At 33.1% G+C, this 18,498-nt stretch overlaps 1 protein-coding gene across 16 annotated transcripts in view; it reads right to left on the minus strand.

The window, feature by feature from the left end:
- LOC145971282 (protein abrupt) overlaps positions 1 to 18,498 on the minus strand; it is an 83,495-nt gene that overhangs the window by 12,067 nt on the left and 52,930 nt on the right. For 14 of the 16 annotated variants that reach the window (XM_083098799.1, XM_083098798.1, XM_083098789.1 and 11 more), the window contains 4 exons: positions 17,881 to 18,117; positions 16,785 to 16,991; positions 16,409 to 16,568; positions 15,055 to 15,114 (listed from right to left, as the gene is read on the minus strand). In XM_083098799.1, the coding sequence (XP_082954925.1) occupies positions 15,055 to 15,114; positions 16,409 to 16,568; positions 16,785 to 16,991; positions 17,881 to 18,063 (610 nt within the window). In that variant the 5' untranslated portion in view covers positions 18,064 to 18,117. Of the gene's footprint in view, positions 1 to 8,007; positions 12,278 to 13,101; positions 14,173 to 15,054; positions 15,115 to 16,408; positions 16,569 to 16,784; positions 16,992 to 17,880; positions 18,118 to 18,498 lie in introns of those variants that run through there. The other 2 variants (XR_014438834.1, XR_014438833.1) reach the window with 2 other exon arrangements.

An 18,498-nucleotide genomic window follows, 5' to 3' on the forward strand; every position in this document is an offset into this window, starting at 1 on the left:
ATTATCTCCCTTCATGGAACTACGATCACACCTGGCTTCCAATGCCAGGTTTGTTAACGATCGGTTACGTCAGCATTCGGCACGATCCAAGCTTTAGATTTATGACAGGCGGTTTGATATATTGCAATCGTCGAGTGGAAAGGAAGAAGTCCGAAGGGATAGAAAAGTTTAATTTAGATAGCTGACGTGGTTACCTACAGACTCGCTCTCTTCCCCTCAACGCGATCCTAATTTTTTGTTTCTTCGGGGTTAAAAAGAAATCACCGCGCATTACGATGAAAGTACTTTTATTCAACTTTCGCTCATTCGTTTGCGTGCGGAGCGGGAATGTAAAGGGCGTAACGTTTCACATTGCATGAACTGCATCGCTTCTGTAAATAATTGATCGAGGCATTTAAATCTCTGACCTTGGCATCTTTATATGATCTCTTGGCATTCAAATTTAATTAGCATTCAATCTTTCAGAATACATATATATTTTTAAACAAAGTGAGAGAAATTTAAATTTTTGCGTATTTTAAATAAAATTTGTTAATTTTATTGTGATTCTTCGATTTATCATTTTTTCGATTTATCCAGATTACTGTTTACTTATGTTTTATAAATCAAAAATCATTATTTAATTTAATTTAATTTTATATCATATTAATTTCCGCAATTTATATGCAATTTATTATACATATGTATAAAATATGCAAAATTATATAAGACATAGTATTATATAGTCAAAATTATTAAAAGCAATCTTGTTTTCAAAGAGTTTTCCATAATATTATTTTTTATAAGATAGATTTTTGTATTTAAAAAAGTTTCCAGAACGACACGAAAAAACGATAATGCTTTTTAAGGTTTTTTCCTGGTAAAGTCCGTAAAACGAGACAGAATAAGATGTCTTGAATTGAAAAACCATGTCTGTCATTCAAAGTTTTATCCGACCACCGGGATATGACGCATCGTGCGTGACATGAGAAGGCATATTTAGGGAAGGAAGAAGAGACGCATAGTTGAAACGACTTTCGTTCTAGTGGGTTGGATTTGCAAATGCGAGGGTTGAAATGAAGCGACGGGATGGCCGGAACCGCTCGGATGAAACTGAGATTGCTTGGCAATGACAGTAATAACGAAAAACGTAGAACTATATATATAAACATAAAACATAGCAGACGAGAAAATTACGATAAAATATCTGAAACTTAGTTTTTATTTCATAGCGAAAAGAAGTTCTGTTCTTTAGAATTAATCATTTTAAGGTTGAATAAAAAAATTTCTAGTTATATATTATATTACGTTAATCCGTAATATCAAGTTTTTACAGGCCTGCTTGAAACAAGAATTGATTTTATATTCCAAGATATCTAAATTAAATAATAAATATCTTAATAATCTTTTAAATATTTTAAATAATTGATTCAAAAGTAAATGTATTTACAATATATATATATATATATATATATATATATATATATATATATATAAAGTATAAACGTAAATTATCTAGGAATATATATTTTCAAAATATGTGTCAGGAAAAAGATATATGAGATAATAAAAGATTGGAACGGACACATGATATGAATCGTACGGATACAAGAGGTACGGAGAAAGGATAAGAAAAAATATTGGAAGACATTGAAGGGGATGGATATCACCGTGCGTGACGCGCGTGTGTTAAGACGTGAGTGCGTACGTTTCCAGGCACGTTAGAAGAAAATAAAGGGTGGATTTACGTATTCGGAGTGAATTTCGCCTGAGAAGATTGCCAGAATCACGTGGGATAACAAAAGTTCAAAAAAGCTTTGAAAAAGAAGGATTGTGTTGAAAAATGCATAAAACAAGAATTTTCTCTCTCTCTCAATAAGTTCTCAATAAAAAATTAATCTTGGAATGCACAAAGAAACAAAATAAAACTTTTTGAAATGCAAGCTTCAAGAGACAGTCTCAGTCATTAGCTTAATTTAAAGGAAAAGAATATTTAATATTTATAAAAGAACGTTATCTATAATGTGCGCATTAATCATTTCGAAAATTGTATACGTCTATAGATACGATTGCTTGGATCACGGTCAAACTCATAAAAAGAAACTCAAACGATATCGGCGACTGTCAAAGGAAATAATATCTGTGGCGCGCGTGACATGCGTGCGTTAAATCGCGGATGCGTGAAACACAGACACGTTAAGAAAAAAAAAAGTAGAAGGTGAATTGACGTAGTTGGAATGACTTTGGTCCGCGAAGGGAGCAGCGAAGGGTGGAGGCGAGAGTTAGGGGTAGGCGTTTGGGCGATCGGAGGTATCAGCGAAGAAGCTTAGGGTGGCTGGTGGCGGTGACGATGGTGGTGGTGGTGGCGGCGGTGGCGGAGATGGTAGTGGTAGTGGTGGTTGAGTGGCGGCAAGGAGTGGGTACCGGGGGCAAGTGAGGGCAGATCAATGCGAACATGTGCGGGAAATTGCACAGGGATCGATCCCAGGACCCTCGGGGAAAGCGCGGCCTCTATGTTTTTCTCTGTCACTCCCTCTCTCGCAACCCGCTATGTACCCTCTCTGCCTCCATCTACTCTATCTCTCATTTTGTTTCTCTCTGTCTTCGTCTTTCTCCTTTTTTTCTTCTTGTTCTTTCACGCGGATTTTGTCTCGTTTTTTTGTGAAATATCTCCCTCTTTCGATCGACAAGTTTCTCATTTATTAATATTATTGATAATCTATATTGATTAAATTGACTAATATTATTGATAATAAATTGATTAATTAATTCAAATTTTTTAGAAGAACTTTTGAAAAAAGCAATGAAGTTATATATTACTATTAATGGAATATATATTTTATATTTCTTTATAAAATGTAATGTTATTAGAACAAATTAGATTAAATAGACACATGAGTATCCCAAAACTACCAGATGTCTCTTTAAAAAAAAGATTCTCTCGCCAATTTAAAGACGATTTGTTCTCAGGGAAAATGTCGAGACAATAATTCCAAGTTATAAATGATTGGAAAAAAAGAACCTTTCGCAAACTTAACTTTATAGAGAGTTAAAATGTTAATACAACTACATTCTTTAGTTAATTTCAAACGGAGTTTGCTTCAATAGTTTACTTTAAGGCTTTTACGATTATTTATAAAGTTATATAATGGCAAAAATTGGAAGCTTGGTCAAAGAATCTATTATCTAAAAAGCATCAGATGATTTTGGAATATTTTGTATATTCGAATATATTTTCTCATGAACTCTATATATTCATATATATGCTGTCTCATTTTAACAGATACTATAGTATCTCGAAAATAATACACTTAAATAAATGTTTTGGATAAAAATTGTAGGATTTGGAGAGGAAAGATAGATAAGGATATTAGTTTGACCTTGATTGTAGATACTATGTAAAGGTTAACGTAATTTTTTTTAAATAGGACTACCCTAATTTTCATATATGTGGATAAAGGTATCGAAATAAGATAATTAAAAAATAAATATTTTATGAGATACTTTTTATAGTTTATATAAAATTATGTCATCTTAAAGTATAAAATATTTCGTAAACTATTCAATTTTTGGCTATCCTATCTTGATTCCATTTTTAGTGGAATACTGTTAGGAATCGATTTATAAAAAAATTAGAGTAGTTCCATTTAAAAAAAACTAAGTCTTTACATGATCAAACTAATATTCTTATCTATTTTTCCCCTCCAAATCTTACAACTTTTATTTGAAACATTTCCTTTAAAAACGCATTGTTGTTTTCGGGACGTCATTACGTGTTTAAGTTCAAATAGCATAGCTTGTATATTCATTTTTTTAAGAATACGAAAATACAGGTTTCAAAAATCTAAAACACCGGTTTTCAACATCACACAATGACAATTCTTGAAATAGAAATTCTTTTTAGCAAAAGTTTCAATGGGAGGTAACGCCCATTTCTAAAGAAACATTTTCTAAGGTCCGCATATCGCCAAAAAAGATTTAAGGAACGTTAAAATTCTGGCAGACAATTTAAAAGACATATTCAGTTTCTTATAATCTCGGCATGTTATTCATCGAAAGATATATATTATAGAAAACAAAAAGGGAAAAAACGAATTTGACAGAGATCTTTACGTACCAACTTTCAATGGTAGTTTCTAAGATACTACAGAATTGTAAAATTTTATACGATAGCAGAAAAGCATGTAAGATTAAGGAAAAATTCAAAAGATTTAGTATTTGTACAGACACACAAGAAGATAAAGAGTAATTTATTACTCTTAAAACTTTTCAGGACAATTTACCTTGCAAGGGTTAAACAAGAAATTCTCCTTCGAGTGTATTGAAAAGTGACTCTTAAAATTTTTTGGGGTAATTTGCCTTGCAAGGGTTAAACAAGAAATTCTTCTTCGAGTGTATTGAAAGGTGACTATTGTTAAAGTACATCTTCGAGTCTTCTCTGCAAATTTACAGCTCCACGATTAGTCTTGATCGAAATGGTGTCGTGCATTTCTCACGGATGCAGCACCCATGCGGCGTAACACGGCTGTGAAGATTGATTACGCCCGCAACCACACCGTCGCCCACGCGAGTTATATTAAAGACGTGACCCGACATAAAGGTTCCTTGTCTTCGGTTCCTATCTATCTCTTTCTTCCACCCGTCTTTCCTCTATGATCACATTGATTTTCTACTGTACTCCACCCTTAGCTCGCGTCCCTCCCTCTCTGTCCGCTAATTTACTCTCCGCAAACTCTCTTTCGTAAAAGAGTATGCCCCGCAAACGGGATATAAACAAGTATCCGCGAGTTCTTCTTCGGTGTTTTCTTATCGTCCAAATGTCCCGCTGAAAGCTATGGAGCCGCTGTTTACTCGCGAGTAATCCGGGAACGAGTGCTCGAAAGCTTTGCAAGTTTGATTAAATTCCGGCAGCGTTGCCGACATCAGAAAATGAACAAGTTATAGCTAGCTTTGGAGTTCATCCTTCACGAATTTTTGTTTGTTTTTCTCACGAAAGTTACCAATATCATAAACAAGGTAATTTCGATCAACACAATGGATCATTTTTGTACCTTAAATGGAAAGAATATTCTCAGATTACGAATAATTTTGCGTTATACAATTTTTATGATTATTATATATATAATATTATTATATGATATTATTATGATTAGTTATATTTACTGAATTAAAATTTATGATTGTAATACTGATGTATAGAAAAGCTAATATATTTGCATTAAACGTTTTACTTAATATTTTATCAGCCATATTAACCATTTCATTTTTTCTACTATTTAAATCTCTGATTGTGCAAAAAAATTGGGAAGTCCACATACATATTATAGTTGTAACGCAATTTATTCCTCTTAATTATCGTGCGCGGACATTGCAGGCGTTATTTTTCGAAGCACAAACATCCATTTATTATTGTCAATTTGTTTAAGAGCTCGTGCTTTTTTCAGATAAAAGCATATTTCATTGTTTATGAGATTTCACCTTTGATGTCCACCGTTTTTATTGCGCTAAGTGAATTTCGGAGGTAATTTTTTTCCGACAGACTGCGCACTGACCATGCAGTACCATGAAATTTCATTTTCCTCTCATTGACATTTTCGTTTCTCTCATTGAACCAATAGAATAGGAACACAAAAAATAGAATTTGAAAGATTTTAGATGCACAACGGGAAACCGAGCATCATCTATTGTCTGTTTTTTGTCGGTTGTGGCTTTATCAAACTAACATAATTCCGAAACTTTATTGCGCAAACTAAAATACCTAAAAAATTAATAACAATAACATTAGTGGTAATAAGAAAGATAGGTGGTCAGTTTTCAATGTTACTCAAATTGAAAACATTCCTCTACAACTCCCCGCAGGTTGCTTGAGGTTAAGAAAGAAGTAGTCCCTAGTCTACAATCTATAACAATGTACGGTAAGCCATTCACCCTCGTGTTTTTTCCATTGCTGACCTTAGAAAGAATTCAACCCATCGTACCAATAAGATAGAAAAATAAAATTTAATTTCTATAAAATGAAATATATAAATTGTCGCAATGTTCAAATATGTTTTATGACATTGTGCAATTACTTGACAATATTCCTTTATTCGTATTGCGCGAATACTTTAGAGTCATGATAGAATTATATTTATAATCGATTATTCACCAAATAATATTGCAAAAAATAATGCGATAGGTTCCGAGAGAGAATTCCAATTGTCATTTGTCTAGGGAGCACAAAATAATATACGGACGAACTACCCTTCGACCTAACCAAGTTGTCCACACCCATGCGCTCGTGGCAACATGTGGTGAAAAGGCCTGCTCGCAGAGACGGAGAAAAGGAACATCCAAGACATTAGAGAGGCAAGGGAAGAAATAGGCGAAATAAGGTCGAATGAAGCAAGGGTATCGAAGGACAGATAGATAAAAAGTATCGGTGACGGAAGAAGAGAGATGTAAAAACGGTTGGAATATGGTGCATTTGTCTCGTTGCTTTGCTTATAATAAGAACCTTATTTTTATATTCCCAGCAATGTTTTCTGTGCCTTCGTTTAGATCTCATGTAGGCCACCTACGGTTTCCACTTCTAGAATATATCTGGCATCTCTTAAAATAGGCTATTGTGTACCCATCCCACATTTATTTCCCAAATCCTTCCTTTTTCAGTGATTTTTCTTTTGCGATTTGTTTATTTCAAACAGTTAAATTAACAATAAGATAATCCGATCACCGATCCTTATTATAGATCCTCATAATCTTTACAACACATTCCTTTAACTGAGAAAATAATTGATTAAAATAAATAAAATAAATAAAATATGCATACACTAATGTAAATACTTTTGCCCATGTTTTGATATTACATAACATATCAACACTTATTACATTTTGAAAACACGATATTTTTTGATATCTTCGATTTTTGCTTTGACGAAACGAAGTATAATAAAATGTTTTTTCTTTCTTTTCCCTTTCCATGTCCGAATAGTCTGAAAAAGTAAATATGATACTCTGAAAAAGTAAAGATTCGGACACGTGGGCGGTCAGTAAAGATTGAGAAAACGAAGAGGAATCTTTTCTCCCTATCTCTCCATCCACATGCTATATGAATGTTCCGCACGTGCGGGCACACACACATGCATAGTACTATCAAGATTTCCGGGCGTGAGCAACCCTATATGCGCGATCCCTATGTGCCTCCGCCACATTGAGATCCATCAGGATCTTTTCTTTTTCTTCACGTCATACATATCAAAAAATATCGCGCAGAATATCGAGCAACGATAGTAAAATACTAGCAAAACTACCATGGCTTTTGAAGGGTGGGACGGACAAGAGGAAGAAAGCTCGCTGGCGCTGATAAGAATCTAACTAAACTCGGTCGAAACGAAGTTATCCGAATCGGATCCGGTGATAGATGACTCTAATCTGCCGAGAGTGCGCGATCGAGGATCGATCTTGCAGTAGAGAACACGAATCCATAGTAGGCTGCTGGAATCCAGCTCGAGAGATCGAGATAAAGACCGGCGCAAAAAGAACATAAGTCACACTGACATGTAATTTCGGTGGCCGGAATGATACGCGTAATTGTCTCAGATGTCACTGCCAAGCGAAGAACATATGTTCGTAGAACTTTCAGGATTATTAAAGTAAAATGTCTCAAATTTTTAATTCAACTACCTTAGAAATATAAATATGTCACAAATATTTAGCTGAGCGATTTTTTAATAAATGCACCAAACTTATAAAATTTCTTGCGACTTAGAAAATTTGTTTGCGTTTTTAAATTTTGCGTCCGTTAGTATTGTACACAAGGTCTATCCGTTTCCTATCGCGCTTGTCCTTGTCTAATCGCGCTCTGTTATTTTTATTTTTATATTAAAATTTTAATTTTATTTATTTTCCAACGACATACCAAACATTGAAAAGAATCTTGAAAAGATCGAAACGTACGTATGAATTAATTTTTTCAGACATATTTTTGTATTTTTATACCTAACTGATTATTAATATATTATGTCTCGTACTTAGAGTCTTGATTATTATTTTTATTTTTTTCTATACGCGCTAACATCCTGCGCCACGGTCTTTTAGCCTTCCTTTTTATTGCGTTTTGTTATCTTTCCGGACCATATATTGCTTTTGTCATTGTATTTATAAAATTTCAAAGCGGTGGAATGTTAATTATATCGATAAATCGATATATCAATCTATATATATCGATATATAGAATCGATATATTTTGTAAACAAATAAAACAAACAAAAGTGAGTCAAAACAAAAAATAGAAATTTCTGTACAGAATAAAGTAATTTAACTTCTGATAAAAATTAAGTGTAAAAATAAAATAACTAAAAAAATAAGATAATATATAAAAGGAAGAAAATATATATAAAAACAAGAAAAGAGAAAAATGGCGCAATCTAATACAATCAATATTAAAGTCACGCTGATGGAGATGGGTCAAAAAATGATCCGAAACGTTTATATTTAATGTATATATCGTAACGAAAGCGAACATTTTGAAATATATGAAGACAAATGTATAAAGAAAAATAAATAAAGGAAAAAAAATTAAAAAAAAGATTTTTTCATTTTCTTACCTACGCTCCAATTATCGCGCCTTGACTCTTACTTATCAAGTTTATCACTTAATAATTCTAACACAACTGCAACTGTACGTTTTGACCAAATACAGACACCCTAATTGACATGCGATGAACATCATATTTCTTAAATAAATTTTTATTCCTCTAAATGTATGCATTATAGAGAGAAAAAAATCTATTCAGATTCAGCATATCTTGTTACGATACTACTGTCTTCAATCTGCTACCTCCTTTTAAAGGATGGCTTATATATTTCTGAAAAAAATATTGTATATATTTTTAATTAGCTTTTGAGATTAATGTTCTTCGCAATTGACATACAGGGTGTCCCGAAACTAACGCTTGATATTTTAAAGGAGATTCTCCAATTTAAAAATGATTTTTCTTCAGCGAAAATGTCGCGGCACTAATAGTTTTCGAGTTATAAACGATTGAAAATAAAGGGTTTTTCGCAAACTAAGGCTTATGGGAATAAAATATTAATAAAGTCACATTCTTTAGTTAATTTTAGGTAGAGTTTACTTTAACAGAATTTTAATTTAAGGTTTAGTTAGAAAGATACATGATGACAAAAATTGGGAATATGCAAAAAATAATGATCTCCCTCGACATTTTCGCTGAGGAAAAATCGTTTTTAAATTAGCCAGAGAATCTGCCTTTAAAATATCAAGCGTTAGTTTCGGGACACCCTGTATAGATAAATTGTACAATTAAAAAAGATTTTTTATCTTGTTACTTTAGAAAATCTAAAGATCAAAAGAAAGTCGTTAGAAACAGATATTCTTGCCATATACATTGCTTACAATTCTTTAGTATTTTTGAATTATTTCGATTTTTACTCAAACCTTCTTGAATTAAAAATTAACTATCTGAAAATCTAGATCTCTTTGCGTAGCACATCTAATCTAAATCTATATTATTCTTTTTCTCATTGACTATTGTCAGCGTAATTTCATTATAATTTATTTACTTCCAACATGCGTGTAATTCATCACTAAGCAGAACATGAATAGAAAATGAAGAAGAAAAATTTTACTCTTATTAAAGCATTATCATTCAAAATTGAAGCCTTCGTAAAATCTCATCTCAAAGATCCAGAAACTACCTAACCACCTTTAAGGTACTCGAAAGTATACAAATAGTAATTGTTAATTATTATGATAAAGTTATTAATATATATAATTCTTATTATGTGTATAATTTGTATAATTCTTATCCATTCTTGCACCATGATCGTATAAAGTTTCATGTCATTGACTTATCGTATGTTCAGGCATGGATATTGTTCGCATCTCCCATCGCTGAAGTACTGCATAAGTGCTTTGAGAGTAAAGCTGCACATGTAAGCGATGAAACTTTATGCCGACAATACGAAATAAGAAAAACGCGACAAAACAGAGAAGGGAAAAAAAGAGAGTTAGAGGAAGAAGAACGCGCGTAGATGAGGAAGGGACAAGGTAAGTCGGGGGTTGCAGAGAACAAATGCTAGACTCTTCCTCCATTTACGGGGGTTGCGTTGTGTCAGGGGTTGGCACGAGACACGAGATGGAAGAAATTCGTGGAAACGCCGCGAAATTGGATAAGCAGACAGGGTTTGTTTTGTCAGGGGTTCGCAACGAGGGTAAGCGCAACTGTGGCATCGCGTGGTCGATGGTCATAGACCCGACCATCGCGTGTCTTGGCAAACTTCCTTTTGCTTGCTTGCAAGCTCGCTCGCTCGTTCGGTCGCCCGTCTGCGCGGAAATCGGCAATCTGCTAGTCCGAGACCGGCACTCGCGCTGTTAACAAGCGCCGCTGGATCGATGGGTTGAAATGGCTTTGCTAGTTAAATTAATATTCCCTTCGAAATCCCTTATTTTTCACGAACGACTAAATTACAATCCGCGTGGATTTCCATCGCTAGTATCTTCTAAGAAGTCGTTTAGCTATTGCGTGAATTGATTTGGAATTGAAATGCTATTTCACAAAGATAAACTGAAGTTTTGCATTAATTTACAAAGAATAAGTTAATACATTATCTTTCTGTATATTGTTTTTTGATCTCAAAATTTAATACAACTTATTTCTTTTCCAGTCATACCAAATATAAATTGATATTTTATTTCTTGATAGCAAAATCTCTAGAAAATTTATAAGATGTTATTAGTATCATAATTGACTATTTTACTATTTCGTTATTCATTTTTTGTATTTTTTCTAGTACTAGTGACCCATAATATCCAAAATAGCAATAAAATGAAGTAAATTTCGCGGCCGCAATTTATTTTTCTCAATATCCTTCCATGATACGATTTGTCCGCCTTATTTCCTATCGTATCGAAAGTACGAAAGGAGACGAATCTTTACGTGAAGTATCGTCAAAACGAGACCGACGGCGATCGAAAGCCCGACAATGGAATTGCGATTATCGTCCGAGCAGGGTTGCTTGCCCTCATCAAACCCCTATATACGCGAGGGCGAATCGAATGGTATGGAACACGATGAGAGACAGGGAGAGGTATCGACGAAGAAAGGAGAAAACGGAAGGGTGAGGAGGGGACTGGCACTGGGTGGAGAAGCAAGATAGAGTTAGAGAGGAACGAGCGGGAGGTACTAGGTGCTGTTTGTTGAATCCTCGAGATCAATACGACGTACCCTATCTCTTTGTCCCTCATAATATTGCGAGCGATAGGATGTGTAACACACGTACGTGGTCATATTCCTAATATCATATCACGAAAGGCGAGATGAGATGTTGATTGATTCCGAATTTTTTACGAAACTATTTGTCAATCTTTTTGTTTTTTAAAACAATTAATTTCCTTTTGTGTTTTTAAGGAAATTACAATTTGCTCCATTATCAATTCGTTTTCCTTCATAAGATAAATTAACAGCATCAATAATAAACGAGAAATATTTAATAATTAATCATACGATCATCATGTTGTGAGTGTCTGTGTATGTATATATCATTCATGCCAATTATGATAAATTATCATGAGATTGCAATACCATATTCCCGTTTCTGATATGCATACAAAATAACTTAGCAAAGTTCTATTTTTACGGTAAAATAAAAACTTCCCAATTTTTAAAAATTGATTGATCTTTTAAAAAAATGCTATCTGTGTATTTTTTAGTACGAGGTCCTCTATGATGTGATCGATATTTTAAATAGAAATTCCTGTTTGGATTCTCGTCAAGCCTCATTAATATATGCTTTATATGTAAAAATTTAAAAGACTTTTTCACGGGATTTTCAAACAATTTTTTTCACGCGAAAGAAACAAGCAAAATAAAATTAATTACATTTTTCGAGGTGGGGTTTATATCTCAGACTTTGCCACCCATTTTTACGCGTATATAATCCTTCATTCTACCTCTCTTTTATAAAACCCATTTTACGAAGGCCGAATACACTGTAAAAGGATGGCTTCATGATGCAAACCTATCTTTCAAGAAACTAGGCTGGTCATACCACTTTACTTAATACATTAGTTATACCGAAAAGAATTTCACGAGTGAGCATTTGCAAATCTCTTTCTAGCCTTCTCTTATCTATCCCCGTTCTTCCTTTCCCGACCAATCGAGGAAGCTTGCTTATCGTCATCGCGAAGGGTGAACTGCGCACTGCGGTATAGGACGAAAATAGGTCGGCCAATTCTCGTGTACCAGCACCCTCTTTGGCCAACACCTATCGACACCTCCGCACCCTCATCCAAGCTCTAAAAAAACGGATATTTGCGAGTGAGCATCGACGTGAGCATTTAGGCGCGGTCTTTTCAATGCGCATTCAGTGTCAAACTTAAACACCGCCAATGCGCTGAGAGGGAGGTAACATACTAAATTTATCTAAAGTGTTACATTAACAATTAATGTCTTGGAACAGATGCAAAATTGTAAATAAATTTGTAATTTTAAATATTAAGTGTTTTTAAATGCAATGTAACTTTGAAAATATTACTTATGCTTCAAGAATATTACAACATGAAAAAGCATAGCCAATGTATTTATAATAAATAAAATTTGTCCATGATGGCAAATAATAAAATTCAAAAAATGCCATCAATCTTATATAAAAGTATTAAATTTTACTCTTTATTAAATTTCTTAATATAAATATAACTAAATTTACAAGAAAAAGTTGTAACTTTCTTGTACTTTAACTTAAATCCCTATTATTTCTTTAGATCTATATAAGAATTCTTTAGCTCTATATAAGAAAATATAATAATAAAAATTTAAATAATAATATATAAATCAGAGCAAAAACTCCTCGTCATTGACCTAATCGAAGTGAACTAGTTATGAGATCGTCTCAACACAAATTAAAGTATAAAATATTATTAATTATTGAACTGTATGATTGCGTGTACTTTTAACTTCACATATTCGATGCTCTATTATCAAAATAATATTATAATTTATGTTGAATTTATACACCTTCCTCCAGCGCATCGCACAGAGAGAAAATCTATATATATATATATATATATATATATATATGTAAACACATTAACACATCTGCGATTGTATATCATCAACTCACTTCCGTTAAAAGACACGAGCACACATTTCGTCATCTCTATGACGTGCAAAAATACACATAGTGTATTTTGCATATTTGAGTCTTTTATAATATGATAATAACGCGCGCGAATACGTCATTATAAAATTGTCAGTCTCACGAGAATCACCTAATAACTCTGTCTTTGTTTATCAATGTCTGTATTTATCACAAATTATCCGAAGAGCCTCCTTGGCGAACGATTCTTCTACATCAAAAAGTCCCTTCAGAATTTTTTGCATAAATTATAATCAATTTATTCTGGACTATTTCCAAATCACTGCTTGTCTTCGGACCATCTTTCCGACCCGGAATATTGTTGTTGTTGACCCGCGGGACCTTGCGAGCCAGCAGGCTGCAAGGCAGATTGTTGTTGATTTTGCATGTGTGTCTGCATCTGATACAAAGGGTAACTCTTTCGCTTTCTGATACCGTGCATGGAAAGCAAGTGGATCTGTAGATACTGCTTGGTCTTGAATTGCTTGTTGCACACGTGACACGAGATGTATTCAGTTTGCACAGTATGAACGTTGACAATGTGTTGCTTCAAATTGGAATTGTTCGAATATATCTTGCCACATTCGGGACACTTGGGTTTACCGTTGTGATTGATACCGTTGTTATCCATCTGCTGCTGATGGAACCGCCTCTGAGTTTGCTGATGTAACATCGCAATACTCTCAATCTTGTCCTTCGCGCAAGACTGCAGCATCAGATTCAGTTGGTCGCCCTTGGCAGCAGTGTTCTGCTGGAGACTTTGGAGATTATTCTGCAGTTTTTGATGCATCATCGTGAGTTGCTCACTGTTCAGGCTGAGGGAGTTGAGAGCATTAAGGGCGTGTTGCTGCGACGACTGTTGGCTGGTGGTATGCTGATGATGATGCTGATGATGATGATGCTGAAGTAGGGTCGAGAAATCCTGCCCTTTTGAGTTGTGACCTCCGCCACTCTGGTAAGTTCCAGACCCGGCGTGCTCGTTTCTCGTGGAGGACGAACCCGGCAGCCAACCGGAACTCGAACTTGAACCATCTCCTCCAGAGGGCTGCCACCGCCCTGGAACCACCAGCCAATGTCAGTCCTCAGCCAACCTCGTACGATCCCTTAAACACTATTTAATCGCTCTTTTTTGCTTTTCGCAGCCCTTCTTTTTCGACTTTCTCTTTTCTGAAAGTGCATTTCCAGTCTTAAATATAGCTTGCCCTCAATAACTTTTGCTCGGTCCCTCCCCCAAGCCTCTCTCTAAATCTAGGATCGATTCTTCGTACGAATTAATACGGTATACGAGAGTTTTCATGCATTCATCATTTCTGGCGTTCCTTTGCGACCTACTGTTTGCTTCTTCTTTGCAATTGCCTTCCAATCACAGTTTTTATTCGAATTTCTTTAAGCAAGAGCGATCATTCGATGGGCAAATTATCACAATTTTAATTTTAAATTTAAATTTAATTTATATAAAAAATAATCCTGACAAGATTTTGTTAATGTAATAAGTAGAAAATTATTTTACAAAATTTGCATAATTTCTTAAGGCAATAGTCATACCAAAAAAAATGCTCCACATTACAGATGTAAAGACAAAAATAAAAAAAAGATACGACGATAAAATTTCGTTTTCGAATTGAAAAATAATTGCATGATTATAAAAGAGTTCACATTACTGGCAGATAGAGTAAGATACGCTGCAGATACAGTAAAATACGCCGCACGAAATACGTCGAAGAGCCATCAAAATGCGACTCCGTAATACGCTCCTGCTTACCGTGTGATAAGAAGGGTAGCTGGCAGGGGATGCAAGGTTGTGAGAGGTACGAGAGTTTTCATGCATTCAACGCAACAACAAGAGACCAGAATCTTAGGAAACGACGGAAGGATACTAGTCTGGGCTTCGAGAACGTTTAAAAGGGTGAGATCGAATCGTTGATTTAGCACACTTACCATAATTAGGATCCTGATTCGCCACCTGATGAATACCTGACGGTCCTGGCAAGCCCATCCCTGCAATTTGTAAATCAAATAACTTACAGTTCAACAAAAGGTAAGAGCTTTTCTCGAATAAAAGAAAAAAATTAATCATTTTTCGTAGTTTTATTGATGCTGAATATGATTTTATTTCTTAAATGGCACAATTATGTATCATAATTTAAGAAATTTACGATTAAAGCTGCGAAAAAAGGCTACTTTAACATTTTAGAATATTGTAGCTACGGTACGCTACGTGTTAGAAAAGTTTTATTGCATTTAAAATTAAACACCAAAATTTTCAACTTTGAAAAGGAATTATTTTATATCATGATACATATGAGAAATAAAATCAAAAAATTAATTATAAAATAAGAAAAGTTAATATGTTGCATAAGTATTAATTAAAATACTGTTTGTCTTTTAACTCATTATCTCATGTATGATGCTACTTTTCAGATATATTTAGATAGTTCAGTATGACTTTTATAATACAGATTTATCGATCATTCGATTAGTACAACATATTAAAAACATAATCCATTTTTTAATGCACAGAACACTAATTATATATGTTCTGATATTAAACGCTACTAAAATTAAAATATTTAAAAGTCTATATATATATATATATATATATATATATATATATATATATATATATCAATGAATTTAACTATTTTAAGAAACATAAATTTTGTATAAAGAAAAAGTACGAAATTTATATCACCCAATTAACTAATATACAAATAAATAATATTAACAAATAAATAAATATATAATAATACAAGTAAATAAAATCAAATTATGTTAATATTACTTTATTGCATTTAATAATATATTTAATATCAATAAATTTTCGCAAGTCAAGAAACACAATAAAATTATATACACAAATAAAAATAATTATAATTACACAATAATTAATTTTAATTGAAGCCGTAATTAGTAATTAAGTCGTACTAATTGCTAATTATCAAAGTAATTAGTAACTGAACGAGGAATTAATTATTAATTACAAATGTAATTAATAATTAAATGTGCCATTAATTAAAAAACTAATTTGCATTCTCTCAATCAAATTAGGATTTCTTTGATTCATCGTAAATTTAATTTTGCCTTATAAATAACGAATCGACGGTTGTTTACATAAACAAATATCAGCATGTGTGAAACAAATAATATTTCTTTTAATAAATTAATATTTTTCTTTTTTCCGAGAACATGCAATAATTAATTTAGTCATTAACAAAATGAAAGCTTTAATATGCATAATAAAAGATATAAAATATATTATGAAATGAATGAAAGAAAAGTGTTAAATAATAACCTTGAAGGCCCAACAATGCCGCAGGAAAACTGTTGCGATGATGTTCTATAGAGTCGTTTAGAATATCACTCGGTTCAGTCTTCACTGTGTTCAGGATACTGCCATTATTCGATATGTCCTCCTCATTTTCCGACATAGAATTCGAATCCTCCCCAGTTGACTAAACATAAATCCAAAAATTTCCATTTTTTTAATAAAATATACAGTCATACAATAATTCTAATTTTTGTAACAACGTTAACTAATTTCACACGAAATTTTTTTTGATAAAAATTTATCAGTTTTATAATTTTTCAAAAATATATAGGGGAGGGGACTTTGTTCCATACTTATAAATCATTTTCAGTTAAATATAACGAGATATTTTCTTTCTCACCTGTACATTATTTGTAGGTATCGTATGTATCGTAGGCCCACCTTCTAGAGCCTGACCTAGCAAAGATTCTTGTAGATCCGATTTTTGTTCCACAACATGGTTGTCTAACGGCGGGCTGCAACTTCTCGCTCGCTTTTCTGGGGGGCTCATGTCACTTTCATTAAGATCCCCTCTGCCGTTATCCTGCCAAGGATTGCGTGGTGTTGCCTGACAAAGTTAAATACAAAATATGAAGAATTAAATAAAATATAATTAAGACAGATAATCATCCTTCACATAATACACATGTATAACTAATATTTAATATTTAATACATTAACATAATGTATTTTATATTCTACTATATATATATATATATATATATATATATATATATATATATATATATATATATAGTGGAATATAAAATACATTATGTTAATGTATTATATATATATGTCCTATTATATCTTATAAAATATAATGTATCTTATAAAAGATGAATAATATAGACATATGATTTTTATAGAACGTCTTACGATGCTCTTAAAATCATACTTTGCTAACATGGATTCGCTGTGTAAAATTTATTTCTTGATTATCGATTAAATCGTTGGATATTTTTACTCATAGAAGAATATATTTTAGATGATCTAACTTTAAACAATCTCATATTTCTATGACTATAGTTCCTAATATGATGATCTTTACAACATCTTTTCTTTCTTTAATTATATTTTAATTGTATGAAAAAATAAAATATAATTTATATGTGTATATACATACGTATGTATGTACATTTATGTGTGCATGTGCAAGTATATTTGTATGTTATATATAACAGCGAATATTCATTCATTTATTAAAGTTTTTTTTTAATATTTGTCTAACATCTATTATAATATAAATCGCGAAATTAAAAGCTAAAGGACGAAGCGGGAAATCCTAGTCGAGATTTCGCCTGTCACGGTAACAGCGATGGCGTAGTGTTAAAAGCACATTAATTAAAATTCGTTTTAATTAAGGCTAAATTAATTAAAAGTTTGAAACCAGCCGTATAATTCCTATAATTAATTTTCCAACTTCTCCATATTAACCAGCCGTGGGGACAACTTACAGGCGCGCTACCGTTGTTGCCGGCCGACGACGACGACGCTGGAATTTTCGTATTGGAAACGCCACTGTTAACGTCTGCCAATCCTCGTACCTGAAGCATCTGCGCTGTCTTCAAGAAGGCAGGCAGCTGCTCCTGACCCACGTGCACTTCTCCGTTATACATAAAGCGTAGCAAGGACTCCATGTCTGACGACGCTACGTCCCTCAGGATTACAATCGGATGCTGACATGGATTCGCCTGTAAAGTTTATACTTTCTGAATTTTACTATATTTTAGATGATCTAACTTTAAATAATCCGATATTTCTATAATTATAGCTCTCTCTCTCTCTCTTTTATTCTTGCGTCTCTGGGTTTCATCGAAAAATTTATCTCTGAAAAATTCATCTCTGAAAAATCGAGGGGTTTATGTGCGAACAACGGCAGACATATTAAATTCAAACCAGCTTCAAATAATATGATCATATTTAGAGGGGACAACGCTGTTTTTTAAAATATATTTAAATATTTTTGCTTACTTGAGCGTTATGTTCGTTTAATAATGTTTTTACTATACCTACTTAATTATATATTCCTTTATTTTCTCGGGCGTACGAAGAAAATAGTGCTTCGCGAATTT

The sequence above is a fragment of the Camponotus vicinus genome, unplaced genomic scaffold (genome assembly GCF_025532165.1).
Source record: "Camponotus vicinus isolate PSW18456_S1 unplaced genomic scaffold, iyCamVici1.0 SCAF_4, whole genome shotgun sequence".
In the NCBI taxonomy this organism is placed as follows: Eukaryota; Metazoa; Arthropoda; class Insecta; order Hymenoptera; family Formicidae; genus Camponotus; species Camponotus vicinus.